The sequence below is a fragment of the Plectropomus leopardus genome, chromosome 5 (genome assembly GCF_008729295.1).
Source record: "Plectropomus leopardus isolate mb chromosome 5, YSFRI_Pleo_2.0, whole genome shotgun sequence".
Classification (NCBI taxonomy): Eukaryota; Metazoa; Chordata; class Actinopteri; order Perciformes; family Serranidae; genus Plectropomus; species Plectropomus leopardus.
In genome coordinates this window covers 1786676-1801300 of record NC_056467.1, presented here as the reverse complement: position 1 = coordinate 1801300, position 14625 = coordinate 1786676, and the positions used below count along the sequence as shown (strand labels likewise).

The 14625-nt window shown below is 38.9% G+C and overlaps 2 protein-coding genes across 3 annotated transcripts in view; one reads left to right on the top strand and one right to left on the bottom strand.

Moving 5' to 3' along the window:
* The window catches only part of LOC121943057 (small G protein signaling modulator 2-like), a 137156-nt gene extending 133632 nt beyond the window's left edge, over positions 1-3524 (top strand). Inside the window, 1 exon segment of the mRNA XM_042486433.1 lies at positions 811-3524. Within this exon segment, the coding sequence (XP_042342367.1) occupies positions 811-899 (89 nt within the window). The 3' untranslated portion in view covers positions 900-3524.
* Positions 3525-6424: 2900 nt separating this feature from the next.
* tpst1 (tyrosylprotein sulfotransferase 1) overlaps positions 6425-14625 on the bottom strand; it is a 58403-nt gene continuing 50202 nt past the window's right edge. The window contains exons 4-6 of one of the 2 annotated variants that reach the window (XM_042486345.1): positions 11462-11512; positions 10776-10844; positions 6425-6907 (exon numbers count right to left, since the gene is read on the bottom strand). In XM_042486345.1, the coding sequence (XP_042342279.1) occupies positions 10809-10844; positions 11462-11512 (87 nt within the window). In that variant the 3' untranslated portion in view covers positions 6425-6907; positions 10776-10808. The remainder of the gene's footprint in view (positions 6908-10775; positions 10845-11461; positions 11513-14625) is intronic. The other variant, XM_042486346.1, reaches the window with a different exon arrangement.

Genomic DNA, 14625 nt, shown 5'->3' with positions numbered 1-14625 from the left:
GGAGTTACATGTACAGTCTAAGAAAGAGTCTAAGCAAGATGAGGCAAAAGCAGAAAAAGGGCACATACTGTGATCTGTTGTCCTTTTTATCTGGATGTCCGTTGCAGCATCACTCTCTCCACTGTCCGTCTCTCCTCATTGGCTGGCCTTGGGGTGGCGTGTTCGAGTCAAAACTTTATGGTGTTTCTGTCCTTGGTTGGTCTTCCAACAGTCATCATATATAATGTCAAAAAGTTAGCTGAAAACGACATAGTATAGTGTGTCATAAAACATCAAATTTTAACGTCAAGAAAAAGGTTGAGAACGACCTATTGTAGTTTGTAATTCCTCCCAGTCACGCCCCTCCAGGTCTTACTGTTATTGCTAACGTGAGCGTTGAAGTCCCCCAGTAGAACGAGGGAGTTGCCAGAAGGAGCACTCTCCAGCACCCCCTCTAAGGACTCCAAAAAATGTCTGAAAATGACATATTATAGGTTGTAGAAATACATCATAGTATACCACAACGACATTGTAAAGTATGTCCAAAAATGTCAAAACATGATGCGTCCAAAAAACAGGTGAAAACCACATAGTATAGCATGTTGAGACATTTCAAAGTGTAGCATGTTGAAAAAACTGCCAAAAATGTCATAAAATAGCATGTCAAAATAATGTCCGAAAATGACATTAAAATTTTTTTTAAAAAAAGGTCATTGCATAACATTTTGAAAAAAGTCAGTGAAGTATGTTGAAAAAAGTCATACATGGCAAAAAATGAACAAAATGTCTCTCATTGAATGTAGTAGTACTCACAGTGTGTCTGTTCCACAGAGATGGCTGAGCGTCATGATGTCCAACATATCTTGAAGATAGCACGTGAACTGGTGCACAAAGTACAGTCTCTGATGGACAACAAGTGACTATAGAGGAGGAAGAGGAGGTAGAGAAGGAATGGGAGGATGCAGAGGGAGAGTGTCCACCCCTGCAGGACATTCAGTTCTTCCTCTCATCGCTCAGAGAGAAAGAGTGTTTCCCGGCCTACACCCATCCAGAGCAGGTCCAGGGAGTCCAGGTCTCCGCCCTGCCCAGAAGAAGCCCCTGGGAATGGGGTAGAAGTGCTGCTGGAGTGGCCTGGCTCTGGAGCCCGGCCTCGATCTGTTTACATTTCACATGGAATGCCCATGGTGTCCGTCCAGACATGTGGATTTGTCTGCATGCTTGTGAGTTTGATCGCACTGTGAACACATTCTTGAGTCTCCCCCAGTCCTGCAGAGCTTGTGTGCGTGCATGAAAACATACACACACACCCTCCAAAACAACATCAGCTCTATCAATACTCCAGTTTTCGAAAGTGTCACCCTTTTCCTGACTCTGAACCAGAAAATGTTGGATGCTTGTCAGGAAGGCTTCTCAAAAGGTGTTTCTCCATGCAATGCCAGCGGAGGCCACGGGAGGGCAGGATTTACACACAGCATTGTGAGAGGAGCAGAAGACTTAGCCACGAAGAAGTTTTCATTAGTGACCAAATGGACTGTGCCAACTACCTTTTCATGAGTGTTTTATACAGCAAGCATGTGTTTTTATCCCCACCTTTTTTCTTTTCATCCGAGACTTCATTGTCACACAAATGTTGCCTTTATCAGTAACAGCCCAAGGTACTGAGTTGCACTTTTTGTGAGGGTTTCCTTCATGGTGCTTGTGAAGGCGTAACCAGAATTCGTGGGGGCCGGAGGCACCACAAAGAGGCCAAAACGTTGAGGATGGATGAACTGCAGCCAGCTTTCCTGAGCATGTTCGTCAGAGGTTAATGCATGTTTAATCCTCATTCCAAGAAAGAAAAAAAACTGAGCAGAGCACAACAGTAAAGACAAAGCACACAGGCCTTCTCTCCTATTCCAGTCTACAACTTTCGCATGTCTCTTTTGTAGTGCCATAGTTTTTGTTCAGGGTTTCAGCTACCAGTAGGGGTGCTGAGATCAAAGCTTCGGTAACATTTTGGGGAATTTGGGGTGTTAAATGACAGGAGGAATTAGAACTGCATGATTACACATGTCAGCTTTTTACTGCTGATATTTTATATTTTTAGAATAAATATCTTAAAATGTCACTGATTTTAAGCGAAACTATTAATTAAAATAAAGGGATGTTTGGAGCACTATGTTGGGAAATACTGAATAAAAACTTTTAAATATAATTTAAAAATAAATGACTGAAACTGGCAAAATTAAAAAAAAAAAACAGCTGAGAAACACACACATGAACAGACTTTTTTGGATTATATATGTTATACATGAGGTTTTAAAATGTAAGGCTACGTACAAACACAATGCTTAGAAGTAAGATAAAGTCATTGATGGTTTGGGTCTTTCTATGGACTTGTTGACCGTAGTAAAAATATTAACATTTCCAGCCTTGTCCTTTACAAAAGTTAATGTTCTTTTTTGAGGCGAGAGTCAAACATGCTCACTATTCAAGACGACTTGTTGCATTTCGGATTGCTGTCAGGAAAAGTGGTTGCAATCGTCCGTGTGGAACCTGATTTTCCTGCTGCCTAAAGTCCAGTCTCGGAAAATAAATCATGCTGGGACGGGATTGGTCAAATGATAAATCTATTGTGTGAGAAGAATTTGCTTCTCTAGTGTTCAGTGAATCAGTATTACAATGCTTTTGGCTTCACAGTAACAGCACAGAGTACACTCGTGTTTGTATCTGAAGGGAATCTGGGAAATTTTTGATACTGTTTCCAACCCCCCCCCCCCCCTTGTCAGTGTGACCCTTTATATCCACGTCTCCTTAAAATGTCCAACACGGCTGCATATGATTGGTCATCCAGCACGGACCTGCACCTGTGATTCAAGTGCCAAGAGTCTTCCCCAATCCTGAAGTGTACTGTAGTCATCCGGCTCTCTGATTTGCTAGTTTGATCCCAGGAGCGGGCGGTGGTGTGGATGTACCTCGCTACGGCCTCTCCCCCTCCACCACCCAGCCGCCACGGCGACGGCGGAGGGTCGTTGGGGGCCCGTAGCAGAGCTTTTTCTTCCAATCAGGACATTGTGTACCAAAGCCTTGAAACAGCCCCCTCTGTGGCATGACGACAATGTGCAATTTCATACTGCATTTTGAAGACTGACTGTTTACTATGTGTGTAAAATATTTTTGAAAATGGTGATCTTGGAATCTTTAACTACTGTGCAATTTGTTGTTTGAGAAAATCCATCAAAGTCTATATTGCTGTACATACAAACGGAAAGCCCAATATTTCTATGAAGACAGTCAGAACATATATTACTTATTTTGAGATCTATTTTTTATGTTGGTTTTAGCAGCACTAGCTGGAGGTGTGTACTGTGCAGAGATGCAGAATGTGTGCAGACTATGTTACACGTTGACTGTTAAGTGTTCTTTCTCAATGTTGTGCACTGACTTCAAGATTTCAAATTTCTATTTATTTAGAGAGCCAGTGATTGCATTGCTGAATATGTATTGGTAAGGATGTATCATTTGCCTTGAATGTAATGTATTAATAAACAAGAGGTTATTCAATATTTGGCTGCTCTTTGTCCTTTATGCTACAGTAAAGAAGTCCTTTGAATGAGCACCGAAAGCAGTGCGAGGACCCTCTTAAATGCAAGGAAGTATTATTTTTCTCCCCAATGAATCTCATTTTTTTTTAGAGGTCTCAACATGCCCGAAAACTGGTGAAAAATATGATATTGCAGAACAAATCAAGGCACTTAAAGTTGAGAGATATATCGTTTTGGCCAATAAGTCAGGTTAAGCTTTCCCAAAACAGGTAAAACCAGTATCTGCAGATACGTCTGTCGAAATCAAGGAATATCTGTAGAGAAATTTCAAAGTAAAATCTGAGGTGATTTATGAAGCATGAAACTTCAATAGAAAAATTTCAGACATCGCTACTGATATTTATTTATCTGTTCCAAGAAAATATAGGCTCATTTATCGGCCTGACCAAAATTTCACTCGAGTTTTGGACAGACGTCACTGCCGATACTGAATTTTCTGTTTCAACACCATAAGCCCCTTATATTAGCAGAGCTGACAGATATATTGGCCAATATTTTATTTGTGCCATAAAATATAATTTGGCTGTAGATTCATACAGTTTATACACCGATTGTGATATTGCAGAACAAATTAAGACACGTAAAGTTGGCTGATATATCATTTTGGCTGATAAATCAGGTGAAGTGGTCCTGAAACAGGTAAAACCAGTATCAGCAGATGCCTCTGTCGATATCAAGGAATATTGGTAGAAATTAAAATCTGAGGTAATTTAGAAACTGTGATACAATAACATACATCCATGAGAGAGTACTGACATGTTTTAATGTTCATATGTGTGGCATTTTTTTGTGTGTGTGACAGAATTATCTCCTTGTCTTGTGTTTGTATTGTTTTCCATTAAATTTCAGCCATGGATTTTGTACTGTTGCATACCTGTTTCACTTGTGTGACTCAAACTGCCAACCTGGGAGATTACAACTGACCGTCTTTTCTCCTGAGCTGTACTACTGTCATTTGTACCATTTAGAAGTTCCTTCTAACTTAACACACATAAGGACAACTACCTTTAAAAAAATGTTTGAAAGAAGAATCGATCTCACAACTTCTGGGGCACCAACCAGCCGACTAATCCACTGAGCCAACCATCCTCACAACAGCTTTTTCATGCATGTTCTATATCAAACTCTCTTTTGGAAATCATTATATAAACTTGTCCTGAATGAAGTTCAGTCTCACAACCTTAAACACTATTAGAGCAAATCCAACTGCACGTGTGCTTTCACACCTTTATGGTTCGGTTCACACCAATGACAGGAAATTACGGCAGCTAACACCTACGAGCCGCGGAAGCACACTGGGAGAAGAGGAGACCTAATCCCACCTGTCCCTCCTCCTACTTCAAGTTTGCTCTACCATACCGCAAAGATAGCTTTCTTTTTCCCGCGGTCTTTAGAATTAGGCGCGTGACGGCGGTGCGTGACGGCGGTGCGTGACAGCAGTCTCGCGGAACCGCAGCGTGTTTCATGTTCACGTTCACACGTGACGCGCAGCTGTACCGTCGCTGCTGCTGCTTTATATTTCCACATTTATTAGTTCAAATTTCACTCGTTTGTGAAGTCGTGCGTCTCTTGCATTGCAGAAAACACGGTCCTGTAAACGTTTCAAAATAAAATGCCTTCTGTCAGCAACTGATGTGATCCTGTCCACTGAGACGTTTTTAGAGGGCTTTATTTTGAAAGGGAGGTGGGGAAGTTGGCGTGAAAGAGCCGCCTTTGTATTTCCGCACCTCTGTGACAGAGAGAGACTTTCACACTGCAGTAAAAGGTGGTATAGAGTCAATATAATCATCCAAACAAAATTTCAACAGTCTGTTCCTGCTGACAAACGTGCGCGGCAAAAATCGGCGAGCCGCCGTTTCTGTACACGTGCTGCAGCTGACACACACACACGTGCCCCGGCCGCCAGTGCGGAGGCTCTAACTTCATAACACAGGCGCCAAAAAAAAAAAAAAACAACAGGTAAATGTAAAGTATAGAGACACGCAAACCACGCAGCTCATGACGATAAGACGCGGGTTTGTAAAGTCCTGAAGTCTGTTTGCATTAACTGCAGTGTGAAACCAAAACCAACCGGATCAAAAGTCCAGAACATTGGTTTGGACCTTTAGGTGTGAAAGCACATGTAGCTTTACATGAGTGTTGTACCGCTGAACTTCCGAGTGGGAGGCAAATGCTCTAACCAACTGAGCCAAAACCTCTGCTGGATCCTGCATTTAAAGGTGAGGCTGAGACTGTTCTCAGGGCGGGGGTCATAAAACTTACCTACCCTCGATAAGGTTCAAACTCAATATTCCAAATTGTTTTTTTTTTTTTGTTTTAATTAATTAATTAACATGAAATTTAAATCGTTTGGTCTGCACCAAGATGACGTGGATTTATGTGCCCTTCGGTGGCATCTAGTGGTCGCTGGAAGTACTACATCATGTGAAATCTCACTCCAGGGTCCAAACTCTGCGTGCATTATCCGACTTTCACAGAAATTAACAACAATTTTAGCTAGAGCTCAGCAGTACTCCAGCATCTGCGGGAAACCTGGATTAACTGATTATAAAAATAATCATTAGTTGCAGCCCTAGACACAAGTAACAAATACATTTTGATAAAATTTGTGTATTTGAAATTTAGCAAAAAAGTTTTTTGTTTTTTGGTTGAAAAAGAAAAACTTCATGTATTCACCACGGTCAACAATAATGAAGCATTTTGGACCTAAAAGGTAATTATCAGGACCTTGTGCTCCATTCAGCGTTTTAACTTGAAATTTCAAATTCAGTTTCAGTGTTGTTATTGTCACTCTGCCCTCTGTTTCTTTCTTTTTAAATTTATGTCACCATTCAACCAAATATAACCACACTGACAACAGATTTAAAAAAACAAACAAACAATGTTTATCACGGTTGATACTGATCAGTACCATGACATTGCACAATACAAAGGCATGAAAAAAAATTAACATTAAAATAGGTATTGCATCTTTCAAAAGCTAATTTTCCATTCATAAATGCTTCTTGCGATTTCAGTCCACTGCAGTTTCTCACAACAGAATCACAGATCTTGTTTCTAAATAGCCAGAAATCATTTCTAAAAATCGATGAGTGTGATGTGACATGAAAAATAACAATCAGCAGACATTCTGTGGTTGTGAGAAGTATTAGTATTATTTTTTTGTACAGTACAACATCGAAGGCCAAGAGTTCTCCGTAGACGAGGAGCCCGCAGGAGGAGGGGCTGACTCTGGTGAGGAGACTGTCCTGCTGTGGTCATGTGACCTTTGAAAAGTGCCGAGGCCCAACACAGATGGTGAGATGGATGAGCCGATGTCCATGATTATCTGTTCCACCGCACCTCTGTTCATTTTCCAAGACATGAGAAGGTATCACGTCAGTAAAATCAAACTGAGACTCAGCTGAGACCAAACATTTAATGACTGTTTGACGACCCTCCATGACTCAGTCAGATATTAATCCATCGTCTAAAATTATTTGTTGGTCGGTCTGTCATGACAACTACTTTTGCTGGATGAGCTAATGTCCCAGAAATAATTGTGATAAACAATATTTCTGTCATTTTGGGACCATTTAATGCCACTGATTTAATAATGCAATAGCATAATGATGCGAGTCGACGACAGATTATCCACCTGGCTGATTATTGGGGCCAATATTTGGCATTTTGCTGATAATCTGTATCAGTATTTTATTTTAATGCTTGCCGATAAAATTAATTAATCTGAAAATGGAAAGAAAGTGTCAGCATGGGAGGAACTTTTACTTTATAAAACTTCAGGGAGCTATTTTTATTTATTTTTCTATTTAAATTTTCACTTGACTTTATTAAAAAAAGTTGCTTGGAACTTGCTGTATATAATGTTGAATGTTCCGGTTTTGATTAAACGTTTGCTAAAGACATTTAAACAAAGTTTTGTGTTGGAGTTTGTTATATTCTAAATTCTAAATATTAACAGAGAGACTTTCATTTTATTGTAAATGAATATCACTTCCAAATATCGGTTATTGGTCTCATTAACTACTAATAATCACTATCGGTATCGGCCCTGAAAACAATACTGGTCAACCCCTAAAGTACACCCTTTCAAAGACCAATTAACTTTTAAATCTTAAGAGTACTCAGACATCTGAGTAAGAGCATGAACAAAAAATTACATTTTTATATATGCATATATTCAATATATACAAGAAAGTGTATATAAAAGTAGCCAAATATTACTTAGTGTGAGACTTGAGAAATCTGGACAGCAAAAACAAAACCAAGTGATCCCTCGTTCGACTCACAGACAAGTTTAGAGGAGCTCTGCGAACATCAGTTACCTCCAAAATCCAGCAGTGTGCTGCAGTCAGCTCCAGGGAACATTTACAGAGAGGAGGATGACATTGGCATCGTAAAACTATGGATGGTGCATCTCTGGGCTCCTTGCAAGAGGTTGGCAAGCTAACGTCAACAAACATGCGTATACACACAATGGGCAATATCGAGGTCATCAAAATGATCAAGGTCTTGTCTGTATATCGTTTAAGTCGTTAATTATCCTGACTGGCTAAGTTGAGGTTTTTTTAAATGCTCTGAGTGTGTCTCAAACTACAATCCACACTGACAATTAAAGGAAGAATTAAATAAACCCAACCAAACAAAAAAATAAAAATAAAAAACACTGTTCAGAGCCAACAGGACACAAGACTGATGCAAATTCAAAACATCTTTATAGTTGCTGGTGATTTTAATCAACTCATCCTTTAGCTACGAAAATGTAGCAGCAAGGACACATTTTTATTTCATTTTTTTAACTATGTTTAAAAATGACTAATACCTTGTGCCTTATAAAGATTGGAAAGAGCTTTCTATAGCTATTCTATAGCTATTTCCAAAAATTACACAATCCTCCTACCAGTATCTCTAAAGCTCACTGATTAACCTTGTTTATCTATATTTTCTAAATCCGCTTCAACAACAAGCAGCTGTTACGTTTATTTTGCAGGGAAAACAAATTATCTCACCTGAAATGACAGCAGTATCAATAAGCTCAAAAGTTACTGATGTTCAGGTTTTAAAAAAAAAGGAACTGGGTCCTCAATAGAACCAGGTTTTGGTATCCATCCCTAAACATGACAATATATCATTTTTACCATATGTTATTTCCACTAAGTGTGCTGACACAATCAATGCGTCAATATTGCTGCAAATCACCGACATATCCCAGGCTGTGATAACGAACATCAAACATCTACGTAGGCAGGGGAACGCACTTCAATACAGCACTGGAGTCTGTGGATGCGGAGTAGAAGTTAAAAAAGGGGGCTCCACAAGGCTCAATACTGGGTCCTGTCATATTTACTATTTATATTAACAACATTATATCCACTATAACAAATTGTAACGCCCATCTTTAATATCAACATGAAACTAGTCCTCAATGTCGACAAGACCAAATACATGATATTCTCAAGAGCCAGACGTACTGCAGATGATGGTTTGAGCATCACCACTATAACAGTACTGAAAGGGTTTCAGAATACAAATACCTGGGCATGTGGTTAGATCAGAAACTTGCATTTAAATTTAATATTGGCATATGTATATGCACCTTTAGTAAATTATTGGAATACCCTTCCATTACTGCAAGGTACTTTTTTTTAAAAACAGTTGCAATAAAAGTTCATCCAAAATTATTCTGGCACTTTTGACACTAGGAAATGTGACTAACAGTCAAAAAAAATGTGCCAGGCCATTTGTTCTTCAGGAAATGTCAAAGTGTTTCACACACATTCACTGAAATAATTGAGCCCCTCATCAATAAGTGATACATTAAATAACAAACATCACATCCTATAATAACCATCACCTGTTACTGTCGCTGAAATTACAAAAATACACTGACACTGTGAGAAAAAGGCAAACCAGGACACAACGCTTTGAGGAATAGCAAGTGAATTTGTGTCCAGCAGAGCAGATGGACTGCGTTATATACAGTAGTAACAATAAATCTGCGGCACACTCAAACACATGTTCTCAGTTTACTGGCCGATCCGATCTCTGCTCAGGTTGGAGTTGGGGATTACATGAACATCATATACAACGTGTTTGTAGTTTTTCTTCCCCTTTCCCTAAAAATGTTCCAACAAAGCTAACAGGATTGTGTTTACATAACAATGTTTCCAACGTTTTAGTCAACATGATGCCAGAATCAACAGCAGAATTTGCCTGACCGTTATAAGATTTGTCCGCAACACTTCTCTTTTTCTCCACCTGCGTCTTAGCTTCATTAAGCTCGTCTATTGATCGCAAGAGGCATCACTTCATCTTTAGTGTGAATATTAACAACTGTTAATAACTTTTATAAAACTATAAAAACTATTCTAAATATTTTCATATTCCAATTCCATTGTCTGAATATTCATAAGAATTAAAAGTTCATTGCTCTTTGAAAGGGTGTACTTACATTATTTTTAGTCCCTCAAGGATATTGCAATACCAAAAATAAACCCAAATCTTTCTCTCTCAACACTACGGGTGTGGAGGGAGACAGGGCTAACTGTACGCATTACACAGCTAATGCTACCCAGTGGTTATTAACAGGTTTAACAACAGAGTTAGCAACACTGCAACATGAATCACTATTTTTTTAAAAAAGCAGCATTTTAGGCAAGAAAACAAACAAACAAACCCCAAAACATAATAATAAACACATAATAATCATTGTATCAGTGGCATAAAATGGTTTAAAAATGACAATAATATTGTTTCTTCATCATTATTTCTGTGGCAATACATTGTACAACAAAAGTAATCATGACAGTCCGGAAAGAGGTGTGATATAATTTAAATTATATCTTGTGGTGAAGTATTCAGATCATTGCAGATATAAACACAATATATGACTCTATTAAAGTAAAAATCCTGCTTTCAAAGCGCGGAAACATTGACAGCAAAATGCAATAAAGAGACAATCGATTAAATGTGGACGACATTCATTGAATGTTCATATCATAATTTGCACTGATGGATTTATCACTTCACTGTAGCTGGTTGAGGTGCAGCAACATTGTCATGTGTTGTATTATTTAAGAGTTAAACATGTAACCTCATATTTCACGAGCTCGTCGTGGTTCATAAATTAAATATATTTTTAAGTAGGTAACTGGTAACTAAAGCTCAAATACAGAGAAGAACAGAGTGACCGTGTGTGATGTGCAGCTGTACCTGTGTGTTGTGGTGATGGCACTCCTGCTGCTCCTAACTGGGGTTGGGTCTGTCTGCAGACTTCTGAATCTGTACAGAGGAACAAAAACATACAGGATGAGGTTACAGTATCTGCTCTCAGGATGACAGCTCTGTGACAAATGAAGGAAAGACAAGAATGTGCAACTTAAAACCACCAAGGAGACGTCCACAGCCAGCTGACTCACTGACGTTAAACATTTTTTCACTCCCCCCTTATTCACTGAACAAAGAGGCTGAGCGTTGATGAAAATGCATTGTTAGCAAATCAAAAGCAGACAGACTTTTCTGAGGAGCGTTCCTAAAAGCATGTAGAGAACAGATGCATGTTCGTCTAACTACCAGATGAGGGCAGAAGTGCTCTTCAGCCAACGTCAGGCTTTTAAATCAAGAAACAATAAAGCAACACAAAGAAACTAACAAACAAAATGACCACTAAAGACCAAAAACATGAAGCGGAGGCCAGAAGACGACAACAGGCGGCATTATGTGGCAAGAAACTCAAATTAAAAAACAAGAGGAGATGGGTACATGTGAGCAGATGGAAATCTGTAACGAGGTCTTCCTCTGAGTTGCAGATGGTTTAACTCAAATCAGACACTAAAAGAGGCTGAATTTTGGAAAAAAAGAAAGAAAAAGCTCAACGACAGGCAGAAATGTTACTGTACCTGTGATTGTTCTTTTAGGAAATCTGGTAGCTGAAATTCACCCTTAAAGACCTGGAAAAACAAAGGAGCAGCTTTAGAGGTTTAAAGCTCCACAGATGCATTGAATCTGCATGAAGTCATTATCTGGATTACCACGGCGAGGATCATCATCCTACATGTACAAAAACAAAATTATCACTGCCTCAAATCCAAGCTGAGCTGTGCTTAAGAAAGGGCGGGGCAATAAATGGATTTCATTAATTAATGTGAATTTGTGGTTTGGGATGATTTTTAAAATGAAAATCTAGATTTTCCTCTTTAACTTCCTCCGCCTCTCTTTTTGGGCTTCTGTAGCTCATATTGGGCTGTGCCCTCCCCCCATGCTTCCCTCCCAGAGATACACACACACGACAACATGACAGCAAGTGTTAATGACAATGAAGAGTATGTTCCCAAAAGGGCTCAGTCTCACCAGTCGTTTGGAACTGGTTCGGTTTTGCTGCATCAGATCTCAAACAAACCAAAGTCCGCTGCAAAGTTTTTAGTTGCAGCTAAAGGCAGCAGCACGAACGATTTATTTTAACATCTCAGACAGAGGCAGCCGAGTGGGAGAAATGTGTCTCACTCCGAGATCGAGTCAGCCCACAAACAGCCGGTTAAAAAGCAGCCGACATTAGTGAAATACTTTCTCATTGTGTCCCGTTTGACAGGAAAGTGACCCGCTGCAAAGCCGTTACTGATGCAGTCGTGCTGCATATCGCTAAATACGGTGCCCGTATATACAGAGGAAAAGCCTGCAGGTTTATCCACATGCTGATAACTATCCACCCTCAGGTGTGTGCTACCAAGCCGCCCCGCCTCGTCTGTACAACTGAACCCGTGAAAAGATCACAGATTAACCTCGTTTATCTTATTTTATAAATCCACTCAAAAACAAGTGGCTGTTTCTTTTTTAGCAGGGAAAAGAAATTTCTCACCTGAAATGACAGCAGTATCAATAAGATTGAACGTTACTGATGTTCAGGTTTTAAAAAAATGGAACCAATAGAACCAGGTTTCTATTTTCATCCCTAAACATGAGCTGAGTCCTTTAAACGCAACGAGTAACATACTTTGTTAACATGGAACATGTTGAACGACAGCGGTATGATTTCAGAATTGGTCATTATTTATACTCTACTTTTTAAACTGCAAAACTGTGCGATATGCAAAACTGACTTGAAGCATTTTTCAGTTTTCGTAAGTTATTTTTTATCGCTAAAGTCAAAGCAGAACTAATTTCTTTGTCATTTGTAGTTAAAATTGCATGTTGAGTTTAGTGTGAAAAATTCTGAATTTTTTTTATTTTTAGGCCATAACGCCCAGCCACAGTTTAAGAGATGAAATCCATCTCAGCGTGTATCTGACTCGCTGTGTTTCGCTGTGACACCGTGTCATGCCAGGTGAACGTTTACAGCCTAAAAAGGTGGACACTGCTGGACGCATGCCAGTTCCCCACCGGGGGGGGGGGGGGGGTGACACCGAACCAGACTGAGAGCTGAAAAGAGCTACAGAGCAGAGGACGGATGGACGGGAGGAGGGGAGATTTAGGACCAATATATTAAGAACATTGGCGGGTGTCTCTGGGGCCTGGAAAAAGCCCAAAGGTTTTTAAAAAAAAAAAAAAAAAAAAAAAAGCTTGAAAAAAGAATTTGAAACTGAAACTTCAAGTTTTGATCTTGAAATTTAGGTTTCAAATTTAAAAAAACCAAAACAAATAAGTGTAGGAAAATATTAATTTTAATTAAAATATTTATATAATTTTGGTTTCACTTATATATCATTTCATATTTGAGATCTTATTTTTTTAGTTTATGTTTTCAAACTCTTTTTTTTCCTCCCCACTGTCAGATCGTATCTCTTCAGTTTCAGAGTTTTGGCCCTAATCACAGTTGTTCACTGGAGAGAATGTTTTTCGTGTGTTTTCCAGGAAAAAAACCAAAAAAAACTTCCCCTCTCTCGTTGGCCTCAGCCACACAGTCAACACATAGATGGATACTCCTTCAAGATCATTACTAACACGTGTCTTTTTCCACAGAAAATCTGCACAGGAAGTCACCTCCTTCGTGTCGAAGGAAAACAACGCTGTAGCACAAGGTCCTTCTGTCTGCCAGAGATAAAGGAGGAGGAGAGGCTGAGGAGCAGCTGATGGATGGAAGCTGAATATCAGAGGAATTTATTCCACACAGAGATTAAACAGCAGGCAGCAGCACTGTGCCGAGTCACTGCAGACCGTCAGAGGGCAGCAGTGACGCAGACACACAACTACACTCAACTACAAAATCTGCCAAAAATGTTTGCAATAGTGATGTCGCCAGAGCAGATACTTCGGTACAAAGAGGGAAATTTTCTGCATCTCTCATTTGGAAGAGATAACTGACAAGAACATGGCTTTTACCTCATGAATTATGTATTTCTAACAAAGTCAAAAAAGATCATTTCAAAATCTTGCATAAAATCTATCCGTTTAATTCTATAATTCCCTGATAAAACTCTTTCTGTGGACACGCTGATGAAAATTTAATCCATTTATTCTTATAGTGTAAAATAACAATGCATTTCTGGACTAATTTCAGTTCTCATGTTTTCAGTGACTGTGATACCACTCATTATTTTATCCTTAAAGATAAAATCAGATATTATGATGATACAAGTAACATTTTTTTTTTATTTAAATGGGGAAATTATTTATCCATTAACAAAAATATTCAGGTTCACAATCCTCTTTCCATCTTTTGATTGATTTCAACTCAACTCTTTCCTCTCTTGCTCTTACAAACAACAAAGAAAAGCAACAATTTTGAGAATATAATGAACTTATTTGTCAAAACTCCCCTGATGTGATGTGAATATAGATTCTTTTTGTTTGCTTTTGTTTCTGTCTGTGTCCATTCTTTACATCTTTTTTTGATATATGTATTGTAATTATGATTATTATTATTATTATTTATTATGATTATTATGATGATGATGATGATGATCTTTGATTGGTTATCTGTGCTCTCATGTATGTTTGTGTTCTTGTTTAAGCAGCAGCAGCAGCTGACGGAGTTAAAGGAGTTTTTTTTAACCCAAAGAAAGTCGAAGGTCCTGCATTTAAGTTTAACTTCACGTGCTGTCGACGTATGCGGACCAGTGATTGGATT